At 54.5% G+C, this 23,609-nt stretch overlaps 2 protein-coding genes and 1 long non-coding RNA gene across 13 annotated transcripts; 1 reads left to right on the plus strand and 2 right to left on the minus strand.

Annotated features, from left to right (window-relative positions):
- Positions 1-24: 24 nt before the first annotated feature.
- On the minus strand, positions 25-11,181 carry LOC128854314 (uncharacterized). Its single transcript, XR_008453348.1, has 6 exons — positions 10,617-11,181; positions 10,190-10,351; positions 9,537-9,739; positions 7,922-8,067; positions 3,032-4,256; positions 25-1,867 (listed from the first exon to the last, which is right to left on the minus strand). It is a non-coding gene; the product is annotated as an uncharacterized LOC128854314 (long non-coding RNA).
- On the plus strand, positions 2,486-5,313 carry LOC128854313 (uncharacterized). Of its 11 annotated transcripts, none has more exons than XM_054086682.1 (7): positions 2,486-2,958; positions 3,126-3,258; positions 3,580-3,636; positions 3,801-4,150; positions 4,212-4,308; positions 4,678-4,767; positions 4,887-5,313. In XM_054086682.1, the coding sequence occupies exons 2-7, from the start codon at positions 3,133-3,135 to the stop codon at positions 4,998-5,000; spliced, it is 834 nt and encodes a 277-aa protein (XP_053942657.1). In that variant the 5' UTR covers positions 2,486-2,958; positions 3,126-3,132; the 3' UTR covers positions 5,001-5,313. The 11 variants fall into 11 exon arrangements, with proteins under 11 accessions (XP_053942657.1, XP_053942663.1, XP_053942654.1 ...); XM_054086683.1 differs by lacking the exon at positions 2,486-2,958 and having other exon boundaries at positions 3,085-3,258; positions 3,801-3,885; positions 3,979-4,150; XM_054086688.1 differs by lacking the exon at positions 3,126-3,258 and having other exon boundaries at positions 2,486-3,079.
- Positions 11,182-12,054: 873 nt separating the features above from the next.
- ZC3H12A (zinc finger CCCH-type containing 12A) lies at positions 12,055-22,868 on the minus strand. The gene is made up of 6 exons (XM_054086675.1): positions 22,752-22,868; positions 20,865-21,365; positions 17,336-17,475; positions 16,291-16,525; positions 15,148-15,254; positions 12,055-15,042 (listed from the first exon to the last, which is right to left on the minus strand). The coding sequence occupies exons 2-6, from the start codon at positions 21,320-21,322 to the stop codon at positions 14,024-14,026; spliced, it is 1,959 nt and encodes a 652-aa protein (XP_053942650.1). The 5' UTR covers positions 21,323-21,365; positions 22,752-22,868; the 3' UTR covers positions 12,055-14,023.
- Between the last annotated feature and the right edge of the window lie 741 nt (positions 22,869-23,609).

Consider the following 23,609-nt stretch of genomic DNA (forward strand, 5'->3'; position numbering starts at 1 on the left):
GAAGTTTCCTTTGTGCTTGCTTTCCTCTGGTAGACATAACATTGAGTACTTTGAGGGTTTCCAGGCACTAATCTCCAGCTGTGTTCAACTAATCCTGCTTCAGGGTAGGACTCGGATGTAAGTTGGTTCTTGCTGATACTGGCATGATGCCCGCAGATAAAGGGTGAGCACTCAGGGGTCCGTACTGGGACCGGTGCTGTTCAATACCTCTATCAATGATATTGACAGCGAGATTGAGTGCCCCCTCAGCAGGTTTGCGGATGACATCAAGCTGAGTAGGGTAGTTGCCACACAGGAAGGATGGGATGTCATCCAGAGGGACCTGGACAGGCTGGAGAAGTGGGACTGGGAGAACCTCATGAGGTTCTGCCAGGCCAAGTGTAAGGGCCTGCACCTGGGTCGGGGCAGTTCTTGTTTTCAGTACACGATGGGGGATGATGTGATTGAGAGCAGCCCTGCAGAGAAGGACTTGGGGTGATGGTTGATGAGGAGCTTGACATGAGCCGGCAATGTGCGCTCACAGCCCAGAAACCAACCGTGTCCTGGGCTGCATCCAAAGCAGCGTGGGCAGCAGGGAGGGAGGGGATTCTGCCCCTCTGCTCCTCTCTGGGGAGACCTCAGCTGGAGGATTGTGTCCAGTTGTGGAATTCTCAACATCAGAATGAGATGGAGCTGTTGGAACGGGTCCAGAGGAGGCTACAAAGATGATCTGAGGGCTGGAGCACCTTCCATATGAGGACAGGCTGAGAGTTGGGGTTGTTCAGCCTGGAGAAAAGAAGGCTCCCAGGAGACCTTTGAGTGACCTTCCAGTACCTGAAGGGGCTCCAGGAAAGCTGGAGAGGGGCTGTTCACAAAGGCTTATGGGGACAAGATGAGGGGCAATGGGTATAAACTGGAGAGGGGCAGATTTAGACTGGACATAAGGAGGAATTTCTTCACCACGAGAGCTGTGAGGCCCTGGAACAGGTTGTCCGGGGGCGTTGTGGCTGCCCCATCCCTGGAGGGGTTCCAGGCCAGGTTGGATGGGCCTTGGGCAGCTGATCCAGTGGGATGTGTCCCTGCCCATGGCAGGGGGTTGGAACTGGATGATCTTTCAGGTCCCTTCCAACCCAAACTATTCTACGATTCTATAATTGCCACTGGAAGCGTATGCGGAGGGCTGAGCGTGAGGTGCTTTTCACAGCACCCAGGTCAGGATATCAGTGCTGCTGTTAAAATAGGCTTTGCTTTTCTCACTTGGTTTTATTACCGGTGCTGTCATGCATTTGTGTCTGTTTAAATGTTGACGATGAAGAGGGTTCTGGGGGAAAAGCTCAATTACTCGCAGCCCCCCGGCGAGTGCATTCGGTGCAGCTCAGCGTGCGTTTTGCTCTGCTTTCGCAGTGTTTTGGGACTTTCCCAGCTCCTTCAGTCAGTGCAGAATGGTACCTGAGAGCAAAGACAAAAGGGGAGGAGTGAAGTTCTCCCTTGTTCTGGTGTCTGGTTCAGGGATCAAGGCAGCTTTGTCTTTGTCCGCAGTGGGAGTTGGCTTATCCCGCAGGGAGTCTCGGGATGTGAGGGCTTAGTGGGAAGCTGCCCTACTTCTTTGTGGTTGAAGTTACAGAGGTTAAATAGGGGGTGGGTGAAAGATCTAGGAAACAGCATCAGCTCCTCAAAGGCTTTGCTCTTCCATAGCTCTCGAAAAGAGAAGCCTTCACTGATGGTTTTTGATGATTTGGCTTTGGTACAAAAGCAGCTTTTCGACCACTACTGCTGCTGTTTCAAAGCAAGGATCGCAAGAGCGCCTGAACTTCAGAGGGTAACAGTCCTTGCTGCGCCTCTTTGACCTCGAGGAAAGCTGCTGCACCGTTTCGGCTGGAACATTTCCCTGCAGAGAAACAGCAAAGGGCTCGTGGAACTCAGAGTCCAGCGTGTACAGGCGGGTTTTTGTGGCAAAGCGTCAGCCAGCGCCACTTTCCTGGTGATAACACGTTAGGGGTGCTGTGGGGACAAGGGGAAAATGCAACCTTTGCAGCCTCCGGCAGCGTCTGTCACTAAGGGACGGGGACAGCCTGTTCTGATGAGGGCAGTGCCTGATGGCAGCAGCATTGATCGGGGCAGAAAGCTGAGCGGCAAACGCCTGGTTCGCAATTAAAGGAACCCCGTGCTGCTGTGGTGCCACTAAGGAGTGAGGACAGCCTGGGGAGTGATCTCTGCTCTCCTATCATAGAACCATGGGATGGGTTGGGTTGGAAGAGACCCCAAAGCCCATCCAGTTGCACCCCCTGCCATGGGCAGGGACACCTCCCACTGGATGAGGGGCTCCAAGCCCCATCCAACCTGGCCTGGAACCCCTCCAGGGATGGGGCACCACCACTGCTCTGGGCAACCTGGGCCAGGGCCTCCCCACCCTCACAGCAAAACATTTCTCCCTAAGATCTCATCTCCATCTCCTCTCTTTCAGCTCAAAACCATTCCTCCTTGTCCTATCTCTGCCCTCCCTGATCCAGAGCCCCTCCCCAGCTTTCCTGGAGCCCCTTTCTGCACTGGAAGCTGCTCTAAGGTCTCCCTTCAACCTTCTCTTCCCCAGGCTGAACAACCCCACCTCTCTCAGCCTCTCTTTGGACCATCTTTGTGGCCTCCTCTGGACACACTCTGACATATCCGTGTCCTTCCTGTCCTGAGGACTCCAGGAGCTGCACAGGCTGTTACCTGAGCGGTAATGAAGACTAAAAGTAGCTGTTGAAGGTAAATGACAAGTCCTTTGCTTGTAGGACGTGAATCCTGAGCAAACCAAGCGAGGGGTGGTCCTTATGGCCACCAGAGGTAGAGCCGGAGGGAACGCTAATCCCCTGCTCAGCCTCGTCACCAAGAGGATTAGACAGGACTTCATCGAGCCCAAGCGAGTGGCCAAGAGCTGAGACCACGCAGGAGGGGCTGCAGCCGCCCCGGGGAGGGCTCCGTGTGGGGGATTACCAGGTAAGAGGGGGCAGAGCCGGGGAGAGGGAGCAGGCATTGCCCTGAGCTGGGATCTGGCCCCACAAATGCTCACCATCCCTCGGCAAACCGGGCTGGCTGCCGGCGTGCGGTGATGCACACGGTGAGATGGACACGGGGCCATCACTGCTGCTTCTCCCGCTCCTCAGGGTCACCATGGGCAGGCAGCGGGCACAGCCGGTGCCCGGCTGGAGGCAGCTCCTGTGTGCCGGGTGCTGGTGGCTCCTCTCACTCTCCGGGATGGTGCTCCAGGGGCTGCGATGGCTCTGGAAGCTGGCGTGGGTTGGTACTGCAGGACCCCTTCCCAAGAGGTCGTGTTGTGTTGGCTCCAAAGGCAGCGTGTGTCCCACACCAGGGCTCAGGGGATGCTGCCGGGGCTCTGTACTGGGAGCACTGAGGGTTGTGGTTTGGGAGGTGCCACCACCCCATCTGGCAGCAGGACTTGAGGGATCAGGACTGTCATCCTTGGGGGTTGGCTCTTGGCTGGAGGCACCGGACAGTTCTGTCCCCTGAGAGCCATGGGGACGTTGGTCCAGGCTCTGGGCTCCCAAGGTGGGTTTGCACCCACTGCTTTCACCACGTGGCCACCATCCTCTCCCTCAGTTCCTGCTGATCTGCTACAAGAGCTGCTGGGACAGCGCCTTCCAGACCACCGAGGAGGTAACTCTCCCACTATGTCCCCACACCGTGGGGGCTCTGGAGGGCTCCGATGCCCCAGGACACGGCTGTCAGCAGTGCCAGCGGGGCTGTGGGTCCCCAGGGCACAGTTGGTGCTGGGGGCCACCCAGGCTTGGTTGTCCCTGTCAGTCCACCCTGGCTTTCAGCTTGGCACGGTGCTGTGGTTGAGGCTGGAAAATAGCAGCGAGGAGGACGGAGACTCCAATTCTGCGCTGGAATCAAGGCAGGCAGGTGGGTCCCCAGCACTACGGGGGTGTCCCCAGCGCAGAAGCTGGGCAGGATGGGTGCCGCGGGGCTTTGGCAAGAGCAGAGCTGTGGTGTCAGGGCAGTGGCAGAGCAACAGCGGCAAGGTGACACCTTTGAGGCTGTGCTGGAAAGACTGGAGGCACTGGAGGCTGACGTCCGCTTCCTCTGCACCGAGCTGGGCGCTGAGAAGCTGCTGTGGAGCAGTCGGTTCCTGGAGCTGCTGCAGGAGCAGCAAAGCTTGCGCCAGCGGGTGAGTCCCCCTGTGGGGTCCTCGGTCCCCTCTGGTACCCAGATCCTCACACCCATCGCAGCTGCAGGAACGCTCGTGGCGCTGGGACGGCATCGACAGCCCCGAGCTGCCAAGGGAAGAGGAGGATGAAAGTGGGAGCGAGGGAGAGAGCCCTGCAGGTAGGAGTGGGGACAAGGGGAGGGCACGGAGGGGGGAACCTGTCACCTACACCCAGACCTGGGATGGGGTGATGTGCTGAGCTGTGCGTGGGGAACCCACCAGCTCCCCTGGGGCATAGATGGGAGGAGAGGGTGCTGGGGCAGCCAGGGGGTGCTGGGCAAGGAGCGGAGTGCAGCTGCTCCTGCCAGGAGAAGCGCCAGCAGTGCGGGGGTTCTGCTCCCAGGCTCACATGGAGCTGTTGCCCAGGGTCTGCTTTTGCCACAGCGCTGGGTCGTAGCTCCCAGTCCTCCACACCAGTCAGCACTGGGAGCACCTGGCAGAGCTCCGGCCATTGCTTTCCCCCCTCTCGCCCTTTTGCTCTCTTGAAGGATGCCAGCGGATGGAGCCTCCCCAGCAGCCAGCCCCGTGCCCAGGCAGCCGCTTGGGGCCAGCGGCTCCGTGAGTGCCAGAGAAACGGAGTAAGCAGGGTGGTGGGGAGACAGGAGGGAGCCGCATGTCCCTCCCTGCCCTGATGGGATGCTGTGGGCCCATGTATGTGCCTCTATCTGGGTCCTGCCCCATCCTGCCCCTTTCCCAGGAGCAGGAGCCAGCTGGGAAGCAGCTCTGGAGAAGCCTCTGCCTCCTGTGCTGCCCAGGGCAGGTCACAGCCTCTCCCTGCCCAGGGCCACCTCCGGTGCTGACTGTCCCCTGAGCCAGTTGCCTCCACTGGAGACCAGCAAGGAGCATCTTCCTGATCCCTTGCGACGCTTCCAAGGGTGGGGAGAGTAAGGTCACTGCCAGCTGCCGGTCACCCTGCGCGTGTGAGACAATGGGGCCATGGCTGGATTGCAAAACCCAACCGCTGCCCTGTTTGTTTCCTTGTTGGCCAGATAAGTCCCCTCCATCTACTGCTCTGCGCGTGTTGCAACTCTTGCCTGGCTCCTTGGGAGCACTTGGAGGGGATCGGCTCTCTTGGGGTGACCGCAGGGTCCTCATCCTCAGAGAACGGCTCAGCCGGGGATGCTGTGCCAGCAGGTACCAAGCGGCACCGGCCACATGCAGCCACCTGAGGAAACCCTACCTCTGCCTCTCCAACGTGCCACGTCGGATCTGCCATCCCCAGCCCAGCAGAGGGAGAAGAAGCAGCCACGGGGCTGGAAGAGGGCATGGAGCCTTCCCCCAACGCGGGACAGCAGCCCTGGCACAGCCTCAAGCTCCCACACAAAGTGCAGAGGGGAAGGGCTGCCCTGTGCCTGCCAGAGGGGCCGCATCCTGCTCCCCCCCTGCCCTGGTCTCCTCCCTGGACATTGCTCTTCTGCTGTCAAATACAGGCACCCACTTCCCACTTGGATGCGTTCTTTGGTCTTTCCATGCATGGGCTGGGATGGCTGAGCCACCACCACCCTGCGGCAGCTCGGGACGGGGGTGTCAAGCCCAAAGAGGGGATGGGTCCCCAGCAGACGGCAGCCAAGGGTTTGGCCCAGAGCAGCGTGTGCTGCAGAGGTGACTCAGTCAGGGAAGTGTTCCCTGTTGCTAAGCGGAGCGTGGGGCAGCAGCGCTTCCCACTTGGAAGATAATCCTGCCTTGCGAGAAGGCTATGCAAACCAGCCGCTCCTTGCCGAGAGATGGGCAAACTCTTTTCATCGCTGTTCCCACCGCTCAGAACACGTCTCGCTGGCCCTGTGTGCACAGCCCTTCCCTGCAGGTCCTGGCACCGTGCTCTCTGCCACCCTTGGCTGCCTACACCCTTGGCATGGGGACCCCACAAGTGTCAGATGCTTCACGACTGCCAGCAGGAGCCAGGCAAAAGGGGAGGGAAGCAGCTTGCTCTTGCAGAGCCTGGGAGAAAGCAGCTGCTAACACAGGGGATCTGCCCTTTTCCATGGGCAACAGGAGGCTCCCGCTGTCCCTGACTCGTAGCTGGGAGCTGCCACCGCGCACACACACCACATCCCAGCCCACACAGGGAACAAAGTGCTGCACAAACTCATGCTTATCGCTGGCTCCCTCCTCCCCAGGCAGAGCAGATGCCTTGGTTCATTGTGCAGGCACCTTCCTTTGGGACAGAAACCACAATCCCACATCCTTGGAAATGTTCAAGGCCAGGTTGGATGGGGCTTGGAGCAACCTGATCCAGTGGGAGGTGTCCCTGCCCATGGCAGAGGGTTGGAACTGGATGGGCTTTAAGGTCCCTCCCAACCCATTCCATGATTCTCTCCAGCCAGTGCTCGCTGTGGGCTGCAGTTTTCACTTGGGGTGAGCACAAATACCCCCCCATGACCCACAGCTGAGGGTCAGTGACACTGCTCCCTCATCATCCACAGCCCTGAGAAGTGGCATCCAGCCCTAAGGCTTTTGTGGGAATACTTTTGTCTTGGTTTTATTACCCATTTATTGGGTGATGCTGCTTGGGAATTAACCCCACAATGCTGCCATGACCCCAGCACTGTTGCTGGTCCGCAGGCCCTGGAGAGTGCATGGAAACCAACCCTACAGCACCAAACGAGGTCTCTACACCCACCTGGGGAGCTGGTGGGGTGCAGCGGCTGAGGACAGGCTGCTACAGCGAGCAGGGATCGTTCCTCCCAACGTGCCCATGCAACACCCCGCACGGTCAGGGAAGTGATGCAATGCAAATAACAGCAGCCTGACTCATCCTGCACCGACCTGGCTCCTGCGCAGTGGAACAGCCTCACGCTGCTTCAAACTACCAAAATAAATCAGACCCTGCCGATGAGGCACTCCTCTGGCAGTGCAAAACCCCAACCTCTGACTTCCCATCCTCTTTGGAGGTTCACAGCAGCACTGGTGATGTTGGATGGCAGCTTCGCAGCGATGTGACAACATCCTGGCCCTGCTGCAGCCCCAGCTCAGCTCTTCGGAGAGCTGGAACCCCCCCTGCCAGCTGCCATCTGCCAGGGTTCAGGAGGTGGAAGGTGAAACGGAGCCACATTCCTGCATTCCCCAACCTTACTTGCGGGTGGGCAGCCCTGCTGCAGCATTCCCACCTCGCCGAGTGAGGCAAGAGCTGCCTCGCAGGCTGTGGAAACCTTTCCCCCTGGGGACAACACGCCATTCAAATCCAGACCTATTGCTCAACCAGACGCTGTAGGAACTCCAAAACATTTGTGCAATGTGGGCCTTCAGGGCCACAGGGAAACTCAGGGCTGCTTCTTGCCCGTGGCTCTGCTGGGAGGGCTGAGCTGGCTGCTGCCATCGCGGTGGCGTGAGGATAGGCTTTGCTCGGGGCACGCTGCCTCCAGGAGAAACCCAGACAGCAAGAAAGCACTTCTGCTGTCCTCGTGCAACTCCTGAAGGGAAAACTTGCCAGGAGAACACCCCAGCCCTCAGGGGACATTCAGGGTCTAAACCCCATGGCATCAGGGAAGGCAATGGAAAAATACATGGCTAAAGGGTGAGTGGTGATGGTGTCGTGGCGGTGTCAGGCATTGCTCTGCCATTCCCCAGCCTCCCGGCTTTCCTTCCCTCTGGCAGGAGCTGGCTCGAACACGAGCTACAATTTGCTCTTGCAGCCCAGAAGGGCAACGCTGTCCCGGGCTGCAGGCAAAGCAGTGGGACCAGCAGGGGAGGGAGGGGATTCTTCCCCTCTGCTTCCCTCTCATAAGACCTCACCTGGAACTCTGTGTTCGGTGCTGGAGTCCTCAGGACAGAAAGGACATAAAGCTGTTGGAGGGATTCCAGAGGAGGCCATGGAGATGATCGAAGGGCTGGAGCACCTCCTGTGTGAGGACAGGCTGAGAGAGTTGGGGTTGTTCAGCCTGGAGAAAAGAAGGTCCTTGAGACACCTTAAAGCAGCTTCCAGGACAGAAGCCCCTTTCCAGGACAGAAAGGGGCTCCAGGGAAGCTGGGGAGGGGCTCTGAATCAGGGAGGGCAGGGACAGGATGAGAGGGAAGGGTTTTAAGCTGAAAGAGGGGAGATTGAGATGAGATCTTAGGGAGAAATGTTTTACTGTGAGGGTGGGGAGACCCTGGAACAGGTTGCCCAGAGCAGTGGTGGCTGCCCCATCCCTGGAGGGCTTCCAGGCCAGGTTGGATGGGGCTTGGAGCCCCTGATCCAGTGGGAGGTGTCCCTGCCCATGGCAGGGGGTGGGACTGGATGGCCTTTGGGGTTCCTTCCACCCCAACCCATTCTATGATTCTATGACCCAGATCCTCTCCAGCCATGGCACTTTTCTGTTCACTTTAGTGAGACGCAGTTACTTGCTTCCTGCATTTGTCTCCTGGCGTGACTGCACCCCAGTGGCCTCTGCACCGCAGAGCTGCTGCTGGGCTCGGGACACCGCTTCCTCTTCCTTTCTGCAGGGAGAGAAGCAGCCCCACAGCCGAGCAAAACCAGTGCTTTGATGTTGAACCTGCTGCCTTGCGAGGCTCCTGCCCTGGTGGCATCATCACAGCTCCCAGTGACACCACTTCCATGATCCTTTCCCACGGTCCCATGCAGGAGCTTTGGGTCAGATTCCAGCCTCTGGAAATGCCTTTCAATATTAGAGTTGAGCTCACCACAGCCTGGAAAACCCCCACTGGGAGGGAACCAGATGGGTTCAAGAGGAAGTTCAGCAAAGGGCACGAGGCAGCAGGCGAAAGGGAGAGCCCGGAGAGCTGGAGGGGACCCAGTGCCTGCTCCCCCCTGGGCTGGGGGCTGCATCCATCACCCAGGGCGGGCCCTTGCTGGGTCACTGCCTAGCACAAAGGATTGTGAGAGCAGAATCCAGCAGCCCCTCCCCTGACCTCTGCCACAGCACAGCTTCCCGTTTCTTCCTTCCCTCTTTTGAGTATCGATTCTTAAAATAACAAAAATCAAGCTGTCTTGCAGTGCTGATTCTGAAGGAGGGCTCCTCCCTGCCTGCTCACCCTTTTGTTGTGCAATGGGTGATATTTATTACCTTTTCCATGTATTTTAGCACAAATGCAAAGGTAAAGAGGAAATTTCTCAACCCCCTAAAGCACAGTGGTGGATTCCTCTTTGCAAACACCCCCAACTCAGCCTCCTCACTTTCACATCAGAAGAGTTTTTTCCCCGCCCTGACCCATTCTCCTCAGTTGTTTTTATAACACTTTGTGCTTTCAGGAAGGATGCAGCCACCACGATCCCCTCCTGCTGCGAGCAGGTGCTTGGCTCAAGGAGGACACAACAGCAATGGCATGTGAGAATGACCTGACCACTGCTAGAGGGTGAAGGACGGCACACTTGGTTTGGAAGGAAGGAGCCAGTGATGGACAGGCTTACCCGACATCAGCAGAGGAAGGACATGGAGCTCTTGGAGCGAGTCCAGAGGAGGCCACAGCGATGATCCGAGGGTTGGAGCACATCCCGCAGGAGGACAGGCTGGGAGAGCTGGGATTGTTCAGCCTGGAGAAGAGAGGGCTGCAGGGAGACCTTAGAGCAGCTTCCAGTACAGAAAGGGGCTCCAGGAAAGCTGGGGAGGGGCTCTGGATCAGGGAGAGGACAAGAGGGAACAGTTTTCAGGTGAAAGAGTGGAGATTGAGATGAGATCTTAGGGAAAAAAATGTTTTGCTGTGAGGGTGGTGAGGCCCTGGCCCAGGTTGCCCAGAGCAGTGGTGGCTGCCCCATCCCTGGAGGGGTTCCAGGCCAGGTTGGATGGGGCTCAGAGCTCCTGATCCAGTAGGAGGTGTCCCTGCCCACGGCAGGGGGGTGAAACTGGATAGGCTTTAAGGTCTCTTCAAACTCAAACCATGCTATGATTAAGCCACCTCCTTTTGGCCCCATCGTCCAACAAAACCAGCCCTGGATTATCTCAGCAACTCTTCTCTCCTCCATGGTTGTGCCCCAACACTTCTCAGAAGCCTCTTGCACCCCATCCTCCAGCTCAGCCTGGCAGCTCCACTGCCCCTTTCGAGGACAACATAGCAGTTCCTCACCGTGTCGGGTGCTCAGAGGGGAGCCAACCTCCCATGAAGGTCAGCACCAACTGCACGAGGCCAACAGGATGCAGGCAAGGCAACCCCGCTGAACACAGGAAACTTCAGCAGGCTGCCTGTGTGTGACCTCCTTAGTTCAGTAAGCAGGCATGCAGCTCTGACCTGTTTTAGAAGGATAAGAAACACAGTGCAAATGTACAGCGATCATGACAGGTCCTCCCTGCCGCTGCACCCCAAGGAAGCGGTGAGCCACAGGATGAGGCTTGAAAATTCCACAGCCCCAGCGAAAGCCTGCCTGAACGCGGGGAGGCAGCTCCTCTGACTCAGTGCAGACGATGGTGCAGCAGCAGGGGGGAAAATATGCAGCAGTGACAGCTCCAATCACCATTCCCCAGGAGCCCTGAGCTCACAAGAAAGCAGCACTTACATTTGAACGCCGGATGGTCCAGGGTTAGCAGGTTCACGCATGCAGAGACCGCAGAACAAGAATTCGGAGCAGCAGTGGCTGGATTCCCGCAGGGTTTCCTGGGTGGCATGGCAGCATTCACAGCAGTAGTTTGTGGGAATAATTTAGACTAGGTCTATGTTAGGGACTGACCCTCGTGGCTCTGCGTGCCACCAGGACTGTCACTGCAATAGAAAGCTTATCATGGCCAAACTAAGGCACCACCAGCTAGTCCCCTGATGGTAAGGAATCTGCGCCAATTCCTTTAGTTTTATCAGTCCAGTTTTGACAGAAACAAAAAGAAACACCCCCCCCCCCCAACATCCAGACATCCTGCAAAACTGAATTTATCTGTTAGGGTGTTTTACAGGAAGCCCTGCCTTGAAAATCCTGCAGCAGCTTTCAACTACAGATAGCAAGAGTCAGGTTAGGTCTGATCCAACCTGTGACTGCAATTAATGGGGTGATACCCACCCCCGGCAAAGCTGAGCCATCCTATACATAACAGTGCACACAAGCTCTCTGTCCCTTTGGGGAGGGTTCCTCTCCCACAGCAATCAATGACCTTTCAGGCTGTGAGGCTCAGCTGTCAGCTTTGTTCTTTGAAACACAGCTTTATCTCCAGGAGCACTCGCTGTCCTTGTTTTTGATTAACTAAAATAACCACTGCTCTGTATTAAAGTAAGAGCACGAATCTGAATAAAACCATCGTGTTATTTAACCAGGCAGATAAGGACACGCAGTGCTGCAAGTGGGAGGGGAAGGTCCCTTATACAGCAAGGCTAGCATCGATATTCCTACTGCATTTCCTTCCCAGTTCATAACAAAGCTTTGGAGCAGAGTCTTGATGTTACAGTTCACACGTTTTCATGCGCATCATCTGCCACAGATGTGCTACACAACTGGATAAAATATGCCTCTATTTTCAGACTATGGAGGAACAGTTCATTGGAACTGAAGCACAGTCAACACTATTTATTCCAAACAATCAGAAGTGGAATCTTCTCCAGAACTTGAGACGCCCAACCCTGATGAAGTTCTGGTGCTGCCGTTAGAGCCACACACCAACATAGAATCACCAGGTTGGAAGAGACCTCTTGGATCATCTAGTCCAACGACGCTGCCCCGCCTTGTTCAACTGTCAGCACATCCCCTGCACCACAAACTCACTTCAGTAACACCAAACCAACACTGGATGTTCTCTTATCCACCACAGCGCTTCAAAGCGACTCGATTTCCCTGACCTGTCGCACTGCATCAGTTAAACCCTTCAATACGCAGCCATCAGACTTGTTGCCATCCTACTGTGTGTGGAGATCTCAGAGGCTCAGGGGAACCCCAAGGAGGAAGCAGAATTCGTGACTATCCTGGAAAGGCAACCAAAGCGTTGAATGGTCTTCAAAAAAGCCACAATAGAGAGACCAAATAGTTCAACTCAGCAGTTTTTATTTATAGAACACAAGGTTCCTCCTTTGCCATGGCTTTCACGCAGCTGCCTCCATCCGTCCACAGCCCATATACTGCGTAACAATACAGAAAGTTCAGCAAAACGGCAGCTTGAGAGTATAAAATGTTAATTTTCTGATTGCAAGAGAAGCAGCGTATATCAGCATTCCACCAGAAAACCAAACCACACCACGCCAAGTAACACAATGGCTGAGTCGAGAACACTACTAATTAAAACCAGCAGCAAGCAGCAAGTTGCTGGACAATAACATTAAAAACCATTTTTCCTGTAATTTACAAATATGCAAAGTATCAGGTTACTTAAAATTAAGAAGCATTTTGCTTACTAACATGAAACATTACTAATTTGTAATGTATCCTCATTAATCAGGTATACAGGTTCCTGTGTCCCTGTGGGTTTTACGGCACATGGTGCCAGTCTGGGTAGGTCAATGCCTTGGACACTCGGAGAGAAGAGCAGTTGGACAAAGCTATTCCCGAGCAGGGCTCTCCAACAGCCATGTTCCACTCTGCCCTTCATAATCAGCCGCTCAAGGACCTTGGTTTAACCACAAGATGGACTTATTTAAAAAAACATAACAAAAACCACAGATACAATGTGTATCAACAAATCAACTGCTTCTGGCCTGCAAGTGCAAGAAACATTCTTTGCGTTCTAAGCACACTGAAGTCCCAGGACCAGAAACAATTACTACAGCAACTGGGTTTGCATATTTAGAATCCGTTACAATATCTACAGTAAAAAACATCTTACAGAGTAAAAGGGGATGGAAACGGAACAGTCTTACCAAATAAGTCTTATTCTGCATTTTTTGGGATGCTATAGCTTGACAAAGCTGAAGGGGACAGGAAAATATTTGTAAGAAGGAAGACAGTGAAAGCTTTAGAGAAAAATATTAAAGCATCCTCAGGAAGGAGACTGGCAGCAGTCCAGGCATGATTACAGCTGGTTTACTGAATGCTCAAAGCTATTGCTGTCTGAAGATAAAAGGCACAACCATCATAAATCCTCCTCGTGGGTGCTGTGCAGAAAGAGCCTGAGACAGGTTAACAGCCAAGGTCAAGACTTTGGAGGAGCATCAACAGCATGGTCAGCCACGTGTTCCCACAACTGCAGTTTTCAGCAAACGCCGAATACAATGACTTTCATTTAGCTTTGGAGCAGCGCGAGGCCCCTCATCCTGAGAAAGGATTGCATTCCTAGCTCCTTTCTGGGAGCTGAGCTGCTTGCTAAGCACGTGTGGTACATATTGCAGAGTTACCTCATCTCAGAAAGGTAAGTGCAAGTGGGAGGGGTATGGAAAACATCACTAAAGAGTGCACCAATAAAGCCAAATTAGTCAGCTAAATCTAGCTTCACAGTAGATTTATAATCCAACTTTTTCCATATATCTGCATGGCAGCACTTTGAGGCTTAGTTGAGTTAAGAACAGCCTTGGCAATGCCTTTCAGCCTTCCCAAGCAAGGCTGACACCACTGCACAGGTAGCACCCCCTCAATCCTCCACCAGCTGCCCAAGTTCTTCCATCCCTCTGCCTGATGATACACAAAACCATCTCAAAGCTGAGGCTCACGGGAGGGGTAAGGTCACGTTCTGTTCTGAACTGCAGGAATTTAGGGTGTGCCTAACACTATGCATCCTCAAAAGAAAAATACTGCTCGGAAGCTGCAGCCTCTCCTGTTCCTCACTCAGAGGATCTCCAACATTCTCTAGAGCAGCCAGAACCCTCAGTTGCCTCTCCAAGACAGGCACACCGTCAGGTCTGGATGAGAATTTGCTGTGAGCATACCCCATCTGGTATCCAGGGAGCCTGGTACTGCCAAGGAATAAAAAGGAGCCCTCAGAACGCATTGGTGGTGGCTACAGAGCACAACACTGCACCGCAAGCTCTTCACGTGCCTGGCTGCCCTCAGCATCTCCTTCAAATACCCGGGTTCTGAGACTTGTATGTTAGTATCTCTGCAGCGAGTCTTTGGGGATCCAGAAGCTGAGGGAAGCGGCTCATCACAGCATCAACTAAATGGGGATGGAATATGCCACAGAGCTTGACGTGCACGTTAGCTCGCTCCTCTGCAAAGTGGTCAGACACAGCCCACTGGCCAGAGTCCCCGTACGCTGGCCCCGGGGCTCTCTGTACTGAACGAGGATCACGCATGCTGGGAGATCTCACTTGAGGTGGTGCCATCTGGTACGGCTCAGACCAGTACTCGCAAGAATGGGGTGGAGGGGGATTAAACTCACCGGGCAGACTGTATTGCCCAGTGTTAGCTGGGTGTACAGGGACTCCGTAGCCTGAGAAAGAGTGAGGTGCTCCCGAGTGAGAGAGCTCAGGGCCATACTGCAAGAAGCTAGCACCAGAGGAAGAGGATTTATGGGAACCATGCTTGTAAGAGACCAGGCTGTTTTGCTCTAAGCTGGGAGAATGCGGGTAGACAGGCCTCTGCCTGCCGCAAACCGCCACCTGATCCGCATGGGAATGATCACAGTGACTGGTAGCTCTGTAAGGCCACATGTCAGACAGTTGGTTCTCCAAAGAGCCAATGCCTGAGTCAAGGTGCTCCTGAGAGATGTAAGACAGAGAGTCCATGTGGGGCTGCTGGTACCTGTCAGAAGACCTGAAGCTCCCACTGCTAGGAGGGACGTTGCCTGCCACACTGCCTTTGACCTGAAGTGGAACGTCACTGGGCTTTGCTTTGTGGGCCAAGCATTTCCTCTCTGCAGAGACCTTCTGCAAAGAGCTTTTATCGCTCTCTGGGGGCACAGAGCACAGGAGCTCTGCCTGGGAGCCTCTTTTGCCCTTTTTCTCTTCCTTGGCGCTGGTACTTCTGGTAGGAGACAACCTTGCATTGGCTCGGAGTTCATCAGCTAACGAGCGCTGGGGCTGATTGATCCTTTCAGGGTGGTAGAATTTACACTTAATTCCATAAGTGCATTTCTTTCCTGCAAGGAAAGGCAAAGCATGGAATGAGCAGCTAAATTTTACCAAGTGCATGAAATACACTCGCACAGACATCTCAGACTCTGTGTTTAGAACGCAGATCTTACCATAAGGGCACTGCTGCTGCTTGTGTTCTGGCACAACTGGCTTCTTTCTGAGGAAGTTATCCAAGCTGGGGCCATGCCGCCCCAAGGGATCATCTGGGGGCATAAACCTAAAGAAAAATACATCTCGGTCAGGAGTAGTTCACTACCTTGGGTCAGGGTTTCATTTTTATTACAAGCTTCCTATTTCATTGAAGGTTAAAAAGCTGAGCCCTAAGAAGCTTTCCCATTTAATTGCAAAAACAACTCTCCAGTAAAGATTGGCATAGAACAGTTTGGGTGGGAAGAGACCTTAAAGATCATTCAGTTCCAACCCCCCTACCATGGGCAGGGGCACATCCTACTTGATCAGGCTGCCGAAGGCCTCATCCAACCTGGCCTTTAACAGCTCCAGGGATGGGGCAGGACTTCCCAGGACAACCTCTTCCAGTGTCTGACCGCTCTCATGGTGAAGAAATTCTTCCTAACGTCTAGTCTAAATCTGTCCCTCTCCATTTTATACCCATTGCCTCCCACTCATTACTACAAGTCTCTGTAAACAATCCCTCCCCAGCTGTAGGTACTGGAAGGTCGCTGTAAGGCCTCCTCAGAGCCTTGTCTTCTCCAGGCTGAACAACCCCAACTCTCTCAGCCTGTCCTCACAGGGAAGGTGCTCCAGCCCTCTGAGCATCATTGTAGCCTCCTCTGGACCCGTTCCAACAGCTCCATCTCCTCCTTATGCTGAAGATTCCAGAACTGGACACAATCCTCCAGATGAGGTCTCACAAGAGAGGAATAGAGGGCATGAAGCGCTCCACTCCAGGCACAGACAAGGTTTTGTGCTCTGCTGCTGACCAGAATCAGGACTCACTGCTGGGCCTGCTCATGATTGTTCTGCGAGGAAATAGAGTCCTGGTGCTCTCCTAGGAACTCCACTATGGCAGAACTCCTAGCTCCGAACCATGGTGAGCTAAGATTCCTTATGCCTCTGTACCCCAGCACAGCTGGGCAGCTCTTCCCACCACACTTCCTTCGACCAAAAGGAATCTCCATGGAATTTTTCCCATTCCATGCCAGCATTTTGCTCTTTTCATGCATCATTTGCTCACTAAAACAAGACAGCATGCTACATAGACCTTTAAAATCAGAGGAAGAATAGGAACCTACTTGTCATTAACAAAGGAATACATCAGCAGGCGCTCCTCAATGAATTTCTTCCACTCGGGACGCTCGTTCTGCAGATCCCGATAGGTATCATTAGAAACCACGATGCCATCAGACTCATGTGCCAGTTTCACAATGAATCGATCATCATAACAGACCACACGCTTGCCTCCAACCCGCCTGGAAGGAGTGAAGACCAGAATTTTCTTCTTTTCAAGGTCACGGAGAATGTACTGGTCTAGAACAAACACAACTGTGAACACACTCACGCAGCCCAAGGGCCTTTGTGCAGAGAAAGTAACGTTATAAATAAGCAACAAGATTCATGTAAAGTCATTTCTCTTCACAACTCAGCCTGTATTCTCACTTTTCTGATCCCACCTGTCAGGCTGCCTGAGGTGGATTCCCAGCCATGGAGCCTGTGCAACACCCGAGAAGACTCAGGACACACACAGAGGCTGCTGCAACACAGCAAGTCCCTTACACATAATCCTTTGCATGCATCAAAAAGTGACCTGCATTTAAGACTGGTGAGCCAGTATCTTTTGCAGTGCCACGCTACACATGGATTTCTGAGTATTTTAATCTCATCTGTTTGCAAGTTCAGGGCAAATTCCCCTCGATTTCAATAATTCTGACTAAACTCCCACCAAGCTTTAACTTTTCGCATGTAGAAATTCTGTCCAGCGTCAAATACGTTAGAGACAAATACACAGTGTGAAGATCAGAGTGATTTGGGTTGGAAGGGACCTTTAAAGATGTGTCCCTGAAAGAGGAGACCAATTCAAACAATAAAAAAATGAGAGGTAGGAAGCAGAGCACTATTACATTCTTTGTTCCCCGAATTATTCCAGCTGATCCAGGCAAGAACTTGCTTAGGGTAGAAGTTAATGACTAATTCTCACTGGTCAGCTCAGCTTACCGGCTTCTCCTACTACTCAGATCTGCCATTCATAAGTTAATTACTAACTAGCCAGAACTTTGCAAGCTCATTAAGTGACAAAGCAGAAAGCCTGAAAAGCTACTTTTGGTTTTCATATTCCCACACCTGTTATAAGCACATCTGGTCGTGGCTGCTCCTTCCTCCAAGATGGCACAAAGACTGTAATATCCTTGTGTCCTCTGTCCCAAAACCACTGGACAGCCAGAAGGATGCCTCGGCAGGAGAACACCTCTTTGTTTCCATGGCTGCAAAGAAGAAAATGATTTCCATACTCAGGTTATGTACAGGCAGGTCAGGCAACCATTAAGCAAACGGATATAGGAATTCAGACAACCTTTAGTGAAGCAGCTTTAAGAGTAGCACAATCAGTATTCACTGCTCATCTTGTGCAAATAGCAGCACTGAGGTCTTCACAGAATTACTGCTTTTAGCACCTCAGTGTACCAATAAGTTCCCACTGAGTGGGAGAAAGCAGCTCTAGCTGCTGCAGCTGCTCTGAAAGAGCTTTTGCTTCAACTCTGGATTCCAGATATTTATTGTTAGCCCCAAGTGCAATATGAACTTGAACACCCTTTGCTCTGTTCTGGCAGCTAATGCCGGTCACTGACCTCTGCCAGCGTTATCTGCACCCTCTCAGGTGTTTTGCTCGTAAAGTTATTCTGATAAGCGAAGGAAAACAAGACATTTTATGCATTCTTATCTCAAGGACATCAGCACTGAGGAAAGATGCTTCTTCATTACAGTATGGCCCCAAAAGTCAGTTACAAACACACTTAGCACGAAATAGCAACATCTTCTGTAACAGCTCCCAACAGCACTTGGCAGTTTGAGAGCAAAGTTTGACAACAGTGTCAGAAACTATTATCAACACAAAAAGCTGCTTCTCAATTATTCCTATAATAAGGTCATATAAATAAGTTTCCAGAACTTCTAAGAGGAAATCACCACTCCTCTTTTACAAGTGCCAGTATTTACAGTGCAATCAGCCCTTCTCTTGGCAATGGTTCTGGGAAGCTTTCATCATTTCTGTATTCCAGCCTGGTTTGTCATTCTGGGGATCCAACAGCCTGCATTTCAGGATGACACTCTGCTAGGAAACACTCTCCCAAAGGTAACTGGTCTCAGTTCAGCAAGATTCTCCCCACCTGGACACCATCCCTGCCTCAAGTCTCACTCTTCCCCTCTACACCCGAATGCAGTTTTAACTCCCACTACCACCCTGTATTCCAGTGAACTCCTCTATGAAGAGCTCACATCCCAGCAGAGGCTTTGCCAAGAATTCCAGAACACCAGGTTGGAAGGGACCTCAGGGATCATCTGGTCCAACCTTTCAGGTGATCCATAGTTGAAATGAAATGACCTGTTAATCTGAGCCTTAAGTGTCCAGTGTAGAGGAATCCACCACTTCCCCAGGGAGATGATTCCAATGTTTAACCCCTCTCACAGTGAAACATCTTCTTCTGGAATCCAATTGGAATCTCATCGGGAGCAACTTATCACCATTACCCCTTGTCTTCTCCATGTGACTCCTCACAAAATGGGAGTCTCCATCCTCTTGGCAAACAACCTTTATGTATTGGTACATGGCGATAAGATCTTCCCTAAGCCTTCTCAAGGCTGAACAAACCCAGTTCTCTCAGCCTTACTTCGTGTGGTATAGTAGAAGCACTAGTACTGTAGCACAACTATACGACCAGAAAGAAGCTCGACTTCTCTTCCCATCACGACCAGAAAGCTCAACTTCTCTTCCCATCCTCACCCTTCCCTGAAAACGGAAGAGTTGTACCAAACCCACTTATTCTAAAAGTATTTAGCAAGAAAATTAACACCTAAAGGGACGCCAAATGCATCTCCATCAGGAATCCCAAATTACAGAAAGGCTCACATCAACAATCAAAAGAAAGATGCTCCAAGAACTGTCTCCAGTGTCAGATTGGCTTTGCTGCAGAGCCCGACACAGGTCACTGCAGTTTGAGATAAATGGAAAAAGCAGAGATTGAGTCCCTGCTACCCATCTCAAATCTACAGAAGGCAGCAAATTGGGCTGATCTGATTTGGCAGCAGCCAAGGAAAAATTCCCTTAGAAGGAAGTAAAAGCTAATTTCCACTATGATTTGCATATGTTTGTCAAGAGCTGTTCAGGGAGGCAGCTGTACACACTGCAAATGAATCAGCAGGGAACATCTCACCGTCAATACAGGAAGTTTCAGAACGGAATTCCCCTTCTAGCAAATCGCTTAAAAAAGCCAGACTGCTCATGTCAAACTCGGAACTATCGGCAGCGCTGTTACCGCCTGGCCTGCCCTGACTCACATCTCCTGTGAGCTCTCCTGTGCCTTCTGGGATCGCTTTCATGGGTAAGAGGCTCCTCGTTCAGAGAGCACAACCAATTCTGCTTAAGCTCGAGCACTTATCTAAGGTAAACTTCACCACAAGAGTTCCACTTATCAGCCCTGGTCTCACAATAGGCCATTTTCCTCCTCCAGAGGAGCGCTGCAGGGACACGAACGTGCTCCCACAGGCATCCAGGTCACATCTTTCACTCTTTGACCCTGTTCTACTGCCATCAGAATTCCTGATTCGCCTTGGAACTTGCAGGCTCCGTTCATCGGTCGCGCAGCAGACTGAACCCCATCGTTTCTCAGTCTTATTCTTGGAACTGTCAACCATGGCTTAGAGAAAACCACACCTGCAAACATATCCACTAAGCACTTTCACCAGAGACAGAGCCTACGGCACCGCACGCAGCAGCTCCGTGTGCTGGGGCTTTTAGGAGAAGGTCTGTGTACACAAATGCATTACAAGATCTCCTAAGCTAAAACACAGACAAAGGTGCAACGATAAAAGCTAATTTAGAAACCCAGTGCATTAAATCGATGGAGCCCAGACCTCAGAGTGTGGCACCAGGGGCTGGGGAACAAAAAAATCAAGGTGAAACCAGAGATATATCAAGACAACAAGCATCTAGCACAGAGATTCTGGGTGCTCCGTGAATATTAGGGCTCCTACACTGCCAAGTTACTGTTCCACCCTCAGCAGCATCACAGGCTGCAGCACCACAACACCCAAGGTGGGGAGGACAAGTCACGGCCCTGCCTGGTGACATCGTGTACCAGAGCTCCCCTTTGGCATCCCATCCGCTCCACAGGAAATTCCACCAAAATCCAATTTGGAGACTGGTCTCCAATGCAGGAGACAGCCCTGTATTACAGAGCCTTCTCTAATTAACCCTGTAATTATTTCTTGAGCAACTTCCTGCTACAGAAACTTACATAAAACCATTAGGTAAGAGGACAACGTATCTTCAGTTATCCTCCTCCCAAGCCAGAAAAGAGAAGGAAACATCTATTTCCCAGGAAGCACCTCTGCTGTCACCAAAGCCCCGTGACCGCTGGTTTTGTGTTGGCAGAGACTACGGGAAAGAGAGCCCGCACTGCAAGTGCGATGCTTGTCCCCGTGACAGCTACGTGTGCTGCTGAGGCGCCTTGGAAAATATTACCAGGGCACCCAATAGTGGCTGTTTGGGGTGAGAAACCCCCGAGGTTTTCAACATGGAGCTCAGAGTGTGGGGCATACCTGGAGGTGATGCCCAGCTAGCACCTCCCCAAGCCCCACCAACCCCCTCAAAACGCACCTCATGGCCACATTGCTGCCATCGATGACAATGGGCTTTAGGTTGTCGCTCTCTGTCTCCTCCGGGACTGGCGTGGGTGCAGGGGTCTTGTTGGCTACCCCTCCACGTGGAACCAGGGGAGCTTCCGGAGCCTCCAGTGGGGCTGAGGTCTCCTCCCGCTCAGTGGAGCCGTGTTTCACCAGTTCCCCCAGCACTGTGTTGGTGTCGGCATCCAAACCCAGCTTCTGCAGGACAATGTGGATCTCTGCCGAGGAGTATCCCAGCTTGCGGAAGAAATCCACCTTCAGCTGGAGCTCAGCACTGCCACGGGGCTCCCTCCCAGGGCTCCCCGCTTCTTTGGCCAGGCTGCCGAGCCCACTGCTCTCACAGGGTTCTCTGCTGCTCATCCTCTCTCCCAGTGGGACAGCCGGCAGCACCTCAGGCCAAGCCGGGACAGAGAAGATGCTGCCCACGCTCATGGCTCTTTGCAGGGGACTCTCGGCCTCTGCTCAAACCCTGGACCTGTGGGACAAGAACAGGCATTAAACTGTGGCTTCAGGCTGGGACCCCCACATCGTCCCAAACTGGGACCTCCTCCCTTCTTCTGACACAGAGGCTCCTGGGTTGGGTCTCTCATCCCCTCCCCAGCCCTGAAACCATCAGGGACCCCCTCCTCCAGGCTGAAAATCCCCAGGCCAGGACTCTCCTCACCCCAAAGCCACTCGGGCCAAGCCCCACCACCCTCTGGCCCTGAAGCCACCTGCCCAAACCCCTCACCCCAAAGCCACCTGAGACGGGACCTCTCTTTCCCTCTGCCCCAAAACCATCCTGGCTGAGACCCCTTTCACCCCCTTCCCTGGTCCAAAGCCACCCTGGATGGGACTCTCGTTGCCCTCACCCCCATTGCCCCTACCCCCTCACCCCAAAGCCACCTGTCCTGTGTCCCTACATGCAAAACCACTCAGGCTAAGACGCCCTCTGCTCCAAAGCCACCCAGGCCAGGACCTCTTCCATCCCCCTGTTTTCCCTGAAGCCACCCAGTTTGGGACAACCCCCCCACCCCGGTGCAGGACACCCCCTCATCCTGAAGCCACCCATCCTGTCCATCCTGGAGCCATCCAGGACCCCCAACCCCAAAGCCACTAAGGCCCATTCTCTCCAACCTCAGGGCCACAGTGCCACCCTTCCCACCTCCAACCCCCTCCGGTCCAAAGCCACCTGGGCCCAGCGCCCCCAACGCCACCCCCTCACCCCAAAGCCTCCCATCCTGTGTCCCCCCAGAGTCCAAAGCCACCTGGGCTCGTTCCCCCCAACCTGTGTCCCCAAAGCCACCCATCCCGTGTCCCCCCCCAGTCCAAACCCACCTCAGATGGGACCCTTGTCCCACCCCGTCACCCCAAAGCCTCCCATCTCGTGTCCCCCCACAGTCCAAACCCACCTGTGCTCATTCCCCCCGACCCCAAACCCACCTGGGACGGGACCCCCCTGGGTCCGAAGCCACCTATGCCGTGTCCCCCCCTAATCCAAAGCCACCTGGGCTCACATCCCCCCCCCCCTCCCCAATTCTGTAGCCCCAAAGGCACCTGAGGTCGCCCACCCCCCACCCCCAAGGCCCCGAAGCCACCCGGGACAGGACCCCCATCCGTGTCCCCCCATCCTAAGCCACCCCCCCACTCCAATGGCTCCGAAGCCACCTGAGCTCGTCCCCCACCACCCCCATGGCCACGAAGCCACCGGGGACGGAACCCCTTCACCCTCCCCCGGGTCCGAAACCGCCCCCCTCACCCCCCATCCGAAGCCACCTGGGCTCGCCCCCCCTCCCCACCCTGTGGCCCCGAAGCCACCCGGACTCGCCCCTCCCCCCCCCCCAATCCCGAAGCCGCCCGGGATCGTCCCGTCCCCCCGTACCGCGCCGCCGAGGGGCCGCCGCTGCGCCTCCATGGGGCCGGAGCCGAGCGGGCGGCGGCCGCCGCTTTATACGGGGCCGGAGCGGCGCCGCGCAGGGCGGAAGGGCAGCGAGCGCGGGGGAGGAGCCGCCACGGGTTCCCGCCCCGCCCCTGCCCCGCCCCGAGCCGCCCCCCCCGTTCCATCGCAGCGCCCCCGGCCCCGGCACGGAGCTGCTGATCTCCCTCTGCTCCATCCCCGGGACCGTTAAATAACACCCCCCCCCCCCCCCCCGGACTCCCCCTGCTCCATCCCAGCCCCTCGGTCTCCCCCTGTTCCAGCCGAGTCCCTCTGCTCCATCCGAGCCCCCTTGTCTCCCCTTGCTCCATCCCAGACCCCAGGTCTTCTCTTGCTCCATCCCAGCCCCCCCCCCCCCCAGTCTCCCTCTGATCCATCCCAGCCCCCCCAGTCTCCCCCTGCTCCATCCCAGCCCCCCAGTCTCCCTCTGATCCATCCCAGCCCCCCAGTCACCCCCTGCTCCATCCCAGCCCCCCCAGTCTCCCTCTGATCCATCCCAGCCCCCCGTCTCCCCCTGCTCCATCCCAGCCCCCCAGTCTCCCTCTGCTCCATCCCAGCCCCCTGGTCTTCTCTTGCTCCATCCCAGCCCCCCCAGTCTCCCCCTTCTCCATCCCAGCCCCCCCAGTCTCCCTCTGCTCCATCCCAGCCCCCTGGTCTTCTCTTGCTCCATCCCATCCCCCCCAGTCTCCCCCTTCTCCATCCCACCCCCCCAGTCCCCCCTGCTCCATCCCACCCCTTGATCTCCTTCAGCCCTGCTGCCCCTCCACCCCACGGCCTCGGTCCTGTTCCAGCCCTGCCAACACC

The sequence above is a fragment of the Cuculus canorus genome, chromosome 22, assembly GCF_017976375.1.
Source record: "Cuculus canorus isolate bCucCan1 chromosome 22, bCucCan1.pri, whole genome shotgun sequence".
In the NCBI taxonomy this organism is placed as follows: domain Eukaryota; kingdom Metazoa; phylum Chordata; class Aves; order Cuculiformes; family Cuculidae; genus Cuculus; species Cuculus canorus.

Coding starts and splice junctions, on each gene's coding strand:
- ZC3H12A (XM_054086675.1), bottom strand. CDS start 21,322: ATGAGCGTGGGCAGCATCTTCTCTGTCCCGGCTTGGCCTGAGGTGCTG. Junction 15,255..16,290: donor TATTCCTTTGTTAATGACAA/GTAGGTTCCTAT, acceptor ATTTTTCTTTAG/GTTTATGCCCCCAGATGATC. Junction 15,043..15,147: donor GCAGCAGCAGTGCCCTTATG/GTAAGATCTGCG, acceptor CTTTCCTTGCAG/GAAAGAAATGCACTTATGGA.
- LOC128854313 (XM_054086678.1), top strand. CDS start 3,495: ATGGGGACGTTGGTCCAGGCTCTGGGCTCCCAAGGTGGGTTTGCACCC. Junction 4,309..4,677: donor CGAGGGAGAGAGCCCTGCAG/GTAGGAGTGGGG, acceptor GCTCTCTTGAAG/GATGCCAGCGGATGGAGCCT. Junction 4,768..4,886: donor GTGAGTGCCAGAGAAACGGA/GTAAGCAGGGTG, acceptor CCCCTTTCCCAG/GAGCAGGAGCCAGCTGGGAA.